A 10,788-nucleotide genomic window follows, 5' to 3' on the forward strand; every position below is an offset into this window, starting at 1 on the left:
TTATTCAAATTACGAAATCCAAGCCAAATTGTAGGCGTTTTCAGATTAAGAAATCCGAATTTTTGTAAAGCAAAGAAAATGTGTTGTGATCGATATCAAATGTCTCTGGTAACTATCTTACGAAAATGTTTTGATAATCAACACCATCCACCCTCCTTGAATCTCTGTGGTTGAGTTGACGGTTGATTTGAACTAGCTGATCCTTCAACCTGGAGAAAGTGACATCATTTCGAACCCCAAATAGATGGGGTTTTTCCAAGTTGTAGTAAACTGCAGCTAGTTTGGTGTTCAGATCAATGACTGGAGTGTCCATGGTGATTTGGTGTGGTTTACATCATATGAAAACAAGCACGCTAATTTATATAATTTTTTGTGTTGTAGACCACAGAAACTGTCGGTGCAATGTGGACCACGAAAAAAATCTTGTGCTTAATAGGTTCGGATTTTAAATTCTGAATTCTCCTTCGCCCTATAAAGTACGAACTTTAACATAGTCTTAAAAATTTCGAAATATATAAACCTAAACTTTTTGGGAGGATTTCAGAATTATAATCTGAAATATTTCAGAGTTTAGACGGTTTCTTGTTTAACAAGAATAACTCGTTAAACATGTTTTTTACACATTTTTTTATTAGTCATACCAAATTTGCTCAATCTGCTTGGGTGTAAGGTTGATTTGTCTGGATGTTAGGTTGAGACTTTGTCCAAGAAAGGAAACAAACTTTATCCCCCCCCCAATCTTTTTCTCCTTCCCGGTCCATCTCCATCCATTTTCTTCCGCCACATGTTTAGCATTAGGGGTTTAATAAAGTAGCATTAGGTGTTTAACATTTGTGTAATAAGCTTCAATATTATTGTAGATGTACTATGAAAGTATTTATATATTAATAAGGGTAAATTACACCGAATGCCGTTTAATTGTATCAAATTGGCCCTTTAAGCTTTTTCCGTATCATTTAGGTCCTTTAAGTTAATTAATTGTAACAAGTTTAGTCTTTAGGTATTTTTCCTAACACCTAGGTCTTTAAGTTATTTATATGAAAATTTTATGCCTCAAATAACTTACATTTTTAAGATCTGAAATCCTCCAAATTGTTACAATTAAATAACTTAAAAGACCTAATTGATAAGGAAAATACATAAAGGACCAACTTGTTACAATTAAATAACTTAAAAGACTTATGGTGTAATTTAGCCTATTAACAAAATGAGAATTTGTATATACTTTTCAATATATTTACATTTATTTTATTCTTTTGCCATTTTCAATTATGCAATCTTAATGTATGTCAGTTCTGAAAATCTGGGTGGTAAAAAACTTTCGGATTATATAATCCTTAAGTTACTTAAACTTGGTTCGCATTACATAATTCGAACAAAGGGTAATTTTGGAAGAAAAAATAGGGCGCGTGAAAAAAGAAATAGTGAAAGACAAATGAACAACCATATCATTCAACACATTGGGCATTCCCCCTTCAGAAGATGCGACCACACCTTAACTTTCTATCCGCACATGTAACTGTTTAAGTTACTAATCTTCTCATCATCTTAAAAAGTTTGTCTGCATACAACTTGATTACACTAATTTTATGGTACGTCGTTGCTGCTCAATAACTTGAGCCAACAAATTATAAATCGTAACTAAAGTAGATTCTTCCGACGAGTTTCTCTCAGTGCATTGCACGAGACTTGAATACCAAGTATACATACATTTTGACACATCAAATGAACCAGTAATCCAAGAGCTATCCAAGTTACAAAAGCTAGAGCTATATATATCACTGATCACTAATTGAACCTGCCTCAAAGATCAACAATTACATGATTAGGAGTTACATACCCCAGATGCCTCGAGCTGTTGCCACTTTGTTACCTGGTCGAGATGATAGTTCATACAATATCCTCGCAAATGTATCAGAATATTTGCTATCTGTGAAAAGTATCTCTGCAAAAGCATTCTCGTAGACTAGCAACAAAGTTCTGTTTTGCGGCTCAGAAACAAGACTCTCCAATATCATGGCAGATTTCCGACAAACTTCAGGAACAGGATGAGGTGTCTTTATCACCTTGAGCAACCGATCTATTGCCCTGAATTTGAGAAATTCTAGTCAGTTAGAATTACTATTTTTTGCAAAATTTAAAGAAAATTATCCTATCATGATTTATCTTTTCACAAAGCCATAAAATATCTCAAAATAAAAAATATTTTGAAGAAAGATAAACAAACAAAATAAGTAGATTACCATCGCTCGCTAGCAATACCCAATCTGCAGTCCATATTAACTTCAGCAAGGTTATAGAGTGCACCTATAGCAGCTGCCTGTGCATCGGTCGCCGGTAAGCTGATAAGGTCGATTAAATGTTTGTATATCTGCAGTAATCAATTGAGGATGATTATTTTTACAGCATATAATTAAATTAGACTTGAACATTTTTTTCGTTCATATGAATATACCACTTTTTGCCTTTACTCCCTATAAAAAATGTTATTTGTCCCCTTCAAAATGTACAATTTCTCCCTTTCGGCCCTTGTTAAGTTTTAGTCACTTTAATAACTGTTCAAAATTGTAATTAGTCCTAGTATTATGTGAACCATATTTTGTCCATAGATGTTTGATATTTCAGTAAAATCAATATGATCCAAATATTACAAGGACAAATTTAAACATAAATAAATATTATAGGAAATAAAAGAACAAGAACCAAAAGCAAAATTACATGTTTCATGGACTAAAAACAGACAAAATATAGCAACTACAAACAAAAAGAGGTATATTTGCAAAGACGGAAAAGATGCTTAAACAACCAATTAACAGGATAAAACATGCATAAAAAGTTTACCTTTGGAAAAAATGGCAGCAGGAAAGGTTCGTTGTCGGGATTAATGATCAAACGCCCAAGTAATTCAGCAGCAGCACAATGCCAGGCTCTGACAGGTGAATTCAATATCCCAATGATGGCCTGAACTGCACGTTTCTCTCTGCAAGTAATACAACATGTATCAATCAGTCAGGGAATTATAATAGGATGCAAGAAGAACAATGATGGTAGATTACTCACTTACGTTATTTTAATAAATGAAGGCTTGGACGAGCTAAATATTCGAAGATCCAGTAATGGAGCCAGGTTAACAATTGTCTCTATAGCATTTGTGACAAGTTCTTCATCCTCTATCAATATTATGACAGACAGTTTATAATCAGACACAATAGAAACTTTCAGTGATGTTGCACACATAATTGGATGATAATGTGGAGAGAGAAAATACATCACACTTCAATAAGATATTTAGATAGTTTAAGACAACTTCCAGAAATTAGACATTTTGGTCAATGTGGATGTTAAAATTTAAGATATTCGTAAGATGGCTATTATTATATAAACAGAATCTGAGATGAAACTGGTTCTAAAGAAACACAGTTGGTTTTTGTCCACCACAACCACACCAAATTACCTCAAGGATATACATTACAATGAAAAGTAATGATAGCATCCTATTAAACTTCAAAAGACTTAACCAGCCAAATGAGTTTCGGTTAGTTTGTTCATTAAATGGATTAGTTCAACTGTTCAGGTTATGAAAAGGTTTAGAAGGATAACGGGCAAGGGATAAAGCTCGTCTAAAGTGAACAATTCATTTTATAGATATATAGTGAGTAATATCAACCGTTGATAAACAAATCAATAGCTGATATTATATGGACATGCATAACAAATCGTGGGTGATTAAAATATCAACGTTGATTTTCTCACTGTACTAAAAACTCACTTTAAAGGAGCCAAATCCACAGGCAAGATATTGGTACTTACGATTTTCTCCAACCAATAAATGCACCAAATATAAATGATAACTGCAACTATAGTTATAATTATTCTAGTTATTTTCCAAATTTAAAGCCATAACCAGTTATATAAAATGGGATGCATAGATGATTGTTAACCATATACAACCAGTTATATAAAATGGGATGCATACATGATTGTTAACCATATACAAGCCACCTCCAACTAATAATTATTTATTATCTATTCCAAATAATATCATTTGTAATTTAATTTATAAAGGAATTAAACTTCAAGAATTTAATCAAACAAATACTTCTGAAGTTCATAAAAGAACTAGAGGATTCATACTAAACGTCCATTGTTTTTAGTAGTACAGACTGAAGCGAAGCGTTATGTCTCCCATAATATATATTCGGTTTAGTTAGTCTTCATAACAAAAAAAAAAAACTAAGCAATTAAACAATATCATAATTACCTCAGGCAATATATTGCAAATTCCATGCAAACATGCTGTAGCATGACTGATATAAAACCATAACATATTGAATTTGTTAACTTTGCCATCAAAATCAAACCCAAATTCATTCGACCATGTCCAGATTAAGGTTTAAGAATTTTCAAAATAATTTTGGATATAAAAGAAAGGATGGTTCAAGAGAAAATTTGCTCCAATAACTGTCCCTCATTTAGGTTTTGGCCCCTCTAAGTTTGTTTGGAATATGCCCCTATAGTTTCATACTATTAAGGTTTGGAACTTTGGATCCCTCCAAGACCAATACATTAACATTAACATGTTAAACACTAGGGACCAATTCTCTATGGAATAAAGAGACTATTTACTTCTGATGAATAAAAACTATGGAGATTCCTAAATAACAAAAGAATAAAAGTACTAACTCAATGACATGGACAAAAACTCTATTAAGTAAAAAAGTAAGGACTAAAACAGAAAACAGTACTCAATGGTAGGGGACTAAAACCAAATTGAGTTCGTTGGAGACTGTAAAGCATAACAGATTATAATGTATACCATGTAGGTATTGTTACCATAATAATATATAACCATCAATCATTTGTGCAATACTACGAAAAATGTTAGATTTGACAAACAAAAGTTCTCACCTACTATATGATCTTCAATGCATTGGAAGGCTGTTTCCATACAATGACGATTTTGGGCCATTATAACTTCATTATCTGGCATGAAAGAGAAGTTCCTAATGATATTTGAAGCAGCAACAGCACATTGCTGTTTTTCTGCCCTACCTTCGTCGTCTAAATTAAAGAGACCGTCTTCATCAAACCGCAACTCTGAAAATCGAGGTTTTGCAGTGCCATTCTGCTGTGCTGATTCTGTACTAGCAGTGCCAGATCCTAGGCTGCATTAAAAGCAATATCTTAAAATGTGACTCATTCCCTCTACCGGCTTTCCCATTTTCGAAATTTGGAAACTCAAAAATAAAAGACAACATTTGAGAGCATGTTCACCTAGGACGGTGGAGTGTACCAGTAGAACCCAATGCCTGATACTCATTTCCAAATCCAGTTGCAACAGAATTTGCACCTAATGATCTGACCCTCGATGTCCTGACTAGTTCCTTTGGGAGTGCTATGTCACGCCAGTCATCTATCTGTGTCAGTTAATAACATGACACAGTATTAAAGATGGTAACAATTTTCACAATAAATGCAGAAAGTACTTCAACAAATCTTTGAAATTTTTACACATTGTTAGAATAAGAAAGTATCATATAATAAGAAAACAAAACCAGCAAAACATCGTGAATTCCTAAACAGTCATGGGTGCTTCGATTGACCACCAGTATGAATAAGGAAAAACTACACAAACCGGATTGGCTCCAAGACTACGCGCATGCAAAACATGCCAAATAGGTGCTTCAATGGCGGCCAGATTCATTGGCAGTCTATGAACCTAGTATCAAACGCCACACCTTGAATGTGGTTGATCAACAAGACGGCTCATGGATAGGGTTTGTAATTTGGGACTTTAAGGCTTGGGTTCGTTTATATCAGGCCCACATGATGTGAGCTCTGATACCAACTTGAAAGTACAGAGAATTTATTTGAATTGCTTGAGAGATTGACTATCAATATATTTTATGTTTATTTATACTAAAATGCACAACCAAAGATAGCTAAAATTAATCTTTAATCTAACCCAACTGTATCCTATTTTATTACAACAAAAATATCTATATGCATAATATCATCACATAATTTTTTAAATTCAAATATCTCAACAAAGAGAAATTGAAGCAGTAGAGTAAAACAAGATTTGTAGCACATACAACTTGAAGAAGTGCATCAAGCAAACCAGGGATTTTTGCTAGGGGAGTTGCATCCTTGCGCATCTCATCCTTTTCTTTAAAGGAGAGCAGTGTAAGAGTATTCAACGCCCATGTCAGCTCACTCTTCAGACCACTTTGAAGTGCCAAAACAATTCTTTTATTGTTTTGATCTACAAAAAAAAAAAAAAAAAAAAAAAAAAGACAATTCAAAACACTTCTAGAAAGAAAGAATGAAAACTTTAAAATTAGTTATATTTGCAACGACCATAAGTATTCTAATTAATCTCATGAGTTAAAATCAACTTAAGCATCTCAAATTTTTAAGCTCTCTCTTTAGCGTCTCTATGAATAATAACTCTAAGCTTATAAAGATTTATTTATGAATTAGAAACTAAATACTTTTCAGGTAGGGAACTGCTACAATCTAGAAGACAACCCAAACGAAGCATTAATGAGTTCTTGTAAAACAATAAGCCGCATGAGACTAATTGTAAATCAATTTTATCCATATAAAAAAAATAAACAAATAGCACACACTAGCCAAAAGACACACCACTTGCTTTGTTCTATGATGTTACATCAATAATACTAATACACCTCAAGCCAGCTTTGTCAATTATGGATCGCGGAAAATAGTGGTTTGTTTAAATTCCGCTATGCAACAATGCTATAATGCCTCTATAGCAACTGTTTCACAATATTATGTACTAAATAGCATATCGCAAAACATGAGTGATTTGTACAAATTCCGCTATGGAATAGCGCTATAGCCCCTATTTAACAACATTGCCTCGAGCCTTTTGCAACTTAGAATTAAGTGGTCTATCAAGCAATGGGTTAAATATGTTTTAGTCCCTGTAATCATCTTGAATTTTGTTCCTAGTGTCCATGTACCCACTTTTCAGTCTGCATTCTACAAATTACAAAATTGCATGCTTTTAGTCGCTAAAAACAAAAGATAAAAGTTTTTTAACAAAAATGAAAAAACATTTTCAACCCTCACGAAATCAACTATTTACTATCTAGCCAAAATCAATTCCTCTTGTTTATCTTCCCATATTAATTTCATAGCCTGCAAGATTAACTCTCAGGCCAGTTAATTCACCCGTGAGTCACCCCCGTAGCACTGACACTTCTGATGGAAAGCTTGTTTTGGTGTCTGGCACCGATACGAACGACACTGACACATGTGATTGCATTCAATTAATTCATATCGGTGTCCATGTGTTCGATTCAGTGTCATGTCTGTGTATGTACTTCATAGGTAGTCACAAAGTCACAGTATGCTTCCATTACAACCAACTACTATTAAAATTTCGATCACATTATTCCTTTTTGTTTAAGTAAGTTTCAAGCAACGAAAAAAATAGTATTTTTTTGTGGTAATGTGTTTTATTTAACTAATTTCGAAAAGAAATTACTGTTCAACAGAAAAACTAAGAACAAAAACAAACACTAAACAATTTCGAAAACCTAAAACAATGGAAGGAGAAGAAGCAGTGAACTAACCGGCAAAGGCACTATGAACGTGAAGAGAAGGACCGAGAAGAGTCGACGGAGCAGCTGTATCAGCGGCGGCTGCTGCGGCAGCTGCACTGTTGTTGCCGCTGCCAAATGGTCGACCTCTCTTTGCCGGAGTTGCTGACCCTCCGCCGGTGGCGCCACCGGCCTTGCCTTGATCTCTCTTCTGCATTTTTCGTTTTAGGAATTTGGGAATTAGGGATTTGAATTTGATTTTTGAGTTCGGGATTTTGATTGAGATTTGTTTGGGTCTTTAGTTTTGTACTAGTGGCCCATTTACACCTTGATATGGATGAATATTTCTTTTTAGGCCCCCAAGAATTAGGAAATTGCCCTTAATAACACGTTCTGCAGATAACTACCGAATGTTTATTAAAAAAAAAAAATCCATTTTTTACATCCGTTAAATAACTACCGGAGGTTCATTTAAAAAAAATCCATTTTGTACCTCCAATAGATAAATATCGGATGTTCATATTAAAAAAGTTCCATTTTGTACGATAACTGCCGGAAGTTCATTTTCTACCTCCAGTAGATAGCTAACGGACTATTACTCATTTAACCTTTTGTTTTACATAACAAACAGATATCATCCAAACTTTCTCTCTCATCTTCTCGCATCTCTCCACCAGCTCACTTCCTTCACCATTTCACTCTAATTAACTAACCAAACCACAAATTCAGTCTGGTTTTTAAAATGAACATTCGGTAGTTATCTACCGGAGGTATAAAATGAATTTTTTTTAAATGAACATCCGGTAGTTATCTACCGGAGGTATAAAATGGAAATTTTTAAAATGAACATCCGGTAGTTATCTACATAACATGTTATTAAGGGCAATTTCATAATTTTAGGGGGCTTAAAGGGATATGATGGGGGCCTAAAGAGAAATCTTCGATAAGGATTGTGCCCAAGATATTTTTTGAACGGTTTTGTGTTACCAAAAAAGAAGTGCTTTTGAAATGAAATTGCTCTTTAAATTCTTTGGATTGCTCACATACCCATTAAAAACCCCAAAATGACATGTTCGATTCTTGACCCCATAACCCATCGAGTCGTAACCCCCACTCGCTATTGTTTAGGGGGTTACCGCCTGATTCACTTTTATCACATATCAGGAAACTTCATTTGTACTAGACTTCTTCATCATCACCCGACCTTCCTCATCCATCAGACCGTGTTCTGGGTTGAACGTTGTGTTACTTACCTAACTCATACAACTCTCGCAAATGATAATGAAAATGATACTATTGGCTTCTTCAACAAAATAGAAATTGGAATGTTAATTCTAACATTTTTTTTAACATGAATTGGCTCTGGCGCCTTATAGTTTTAGTAAAACTCTAGCATCTCTTTGGATTTGTATCTGCATGTTTTTTCTATTAATGCATGTCGACATCATTGCAACATAATTTGTATCTGCATCTCATCCTGAAAGATAAGCTTGAAACTTAATTTTACTTTACTTTTCCTTTTTGTTTTGTCTTGTTACTTTGTAAGACAAGAAAAAACTGAAAACAACCAAACAAACTTGCGAACTAATACATGTGAATTCACTTATGATAAAACCAAATTGGTTTGAAAACATGTTTTAAGCAATGGATTTTACAGATTAAATAAAACTTTGAAAACATGTTCTAAAACCAATAACATTGTGATATTGGGCGATATCTTGATTTATTTTAAAGTTCTTCAAGAACACTACAATAAATCTTTGTAATATAACTTTGCGACACCCTTTAAGGATGGATGAGAATTCTTTCGAAATTCATAGGAAAAAAAAAAGACCATTTTTTAAATTTATTCAAGAACTATATAATATAGCTATAAATCAGTTATTTGTAAACTCCTCCAGAGATACGTGACTATTAAATTCTTCCGAAATTCTTTAGGAACTATACATATATGGGATACATGAATTATTCAAATTTATAAAGCTTTGATTCCAATGGATAACAGACGGATGACTATTGGACCAATGATTACATAAAGATCAACTAATCCTATTCATAATAACAACATACTTGTTCTTACCTATGAAGCCTGGATACTCCAAAATGGTGGCGTACCCGTGTCGGATACGTATCGGATACCGATACTCCGCAGATACTCCCGGATACGTATCCCAGAAGTATCCGAATGATTTAATTTAATTTTTATTTAAAAATATATTGGATACCTTAAGGATACGTTAAGGATACTCCCGGATACGTATCCCAGAAGTATCCGAATGATTTAATTTAATTTTTATTTGTATTTTGATCACAAGTATTAATTTTTGTAAATTGGGACCATTATATTGACCATTACTTGAAAAGGGTGACTATCTTCATACTACCTTGGTATCATCATAGTGCAGGTTGTTTATATGGTATGTTTTAGTTTAAAGGATATCTTAGTTGGTGAATGGTCCATTGTATTTTGACTTGGTGTAATTAGTTTTAAGATTTCACGCTATTTATTTTTTGTGCGTTTATGTCTAATATATATATATATATATATATATATATATATATATATATTAAAAAAAATTGTAAACGTATCCAAGCCGTATCGTATCCTAAATTTGAAATTTTTGACGTATTCGCGTACCCGTATCGTATCGTACCCGTATCCGTATCCGTATCGGGGCTTCATAGGTTCTTACCCTTATATTTTCATTTTCAAAAGAAAATTAACTTAAATGTTTTAGTTTAACATATATAAATAGTTAATGCATTTAAGTTTTTTTTTTTTTTTGCAAAATATTTTAACTTTTGTTTATCACTCTACCACTTAAAATGGTCTCAAAAATTCACTTTTGGCCTAAAAAAACATTTTGGGCCCAACTTAAGAAAATATTTCAACCCCCAATCTCTCATCCTCTTCTTTAAATAAAGAAAATTCAAGACTATATGATTGAACCAAGGACATTAATCCCACCAGACTAGTTATTTTTTTATGGATAATCCTACCAGCCTAATAATGAAGTGGGATCATGGGGGACCTTATGTTGCTTCAACTGTTTGATTATAATTGAACAAGATATCATAATTTTTCCAATTGAAGTTGAATCATATGGATGTGGACCTGCTTGTCTATGAGTATGCTTTTTTGAGAACTACCCACCTTCAAAATCATTTAATTTGGTATGTTCAATCAAAATAAAAAGGAATTCATATATGTCATATA

At 33.3% G+C, this 10,788-nt stretch overlaps 1 protein-coding gene across 1 annotated transcript; it reads right to left on the minus strand.

Moving 5' to 3' along the window:
- Positions 1 to 1,628: 1,628 nt before the first annotated feature.
- LFR (ARM repeat superfamily protein) lies at positions 1,629 to 7,821 on the minus strand. The gene is made up of 8 exons (XM_085712661.1): positions 7,605 to 7,821; positions 6,096 to 6,265; positions 5,275 to 5,417; positions 4,909 to 5,165; positions 3,065 to 3,170; positions 2,842 to 2,980; positions 2,244 to 2,371; positions 1,629 to 2,088 (listed from the first exon to the last, which is right to left on the minus strand). Exons 1-8 carry the CDS (start codon positions 7,786 to 7,788, stop codon positions 1,833 to 1,835), a joined length of 1,383 nt encoding a protein of 460 aa, XP_085568787.1. The 5' UTR covers positions 7,789 to 7,821; the 3' UTR covers positions 1,629 to 1,832.
- Between the last annotated feature and the right edge of the window lie 2,967 nt (positions 7,822 to 10,788).

This window comes from Medicago sativa, chromosome 1 (assembly GCF_051527215.1).
Source record: "Medicago sativa cultivar Bolivia chromosome 1, Bolivia_mono, whole genome shotgun sequence".
NCBI lineage: Eukaryota > Viridiplantae > Streptophyta > Magnoliopsida > Fabales > Fabaceae > Medicago > Medicago sativa.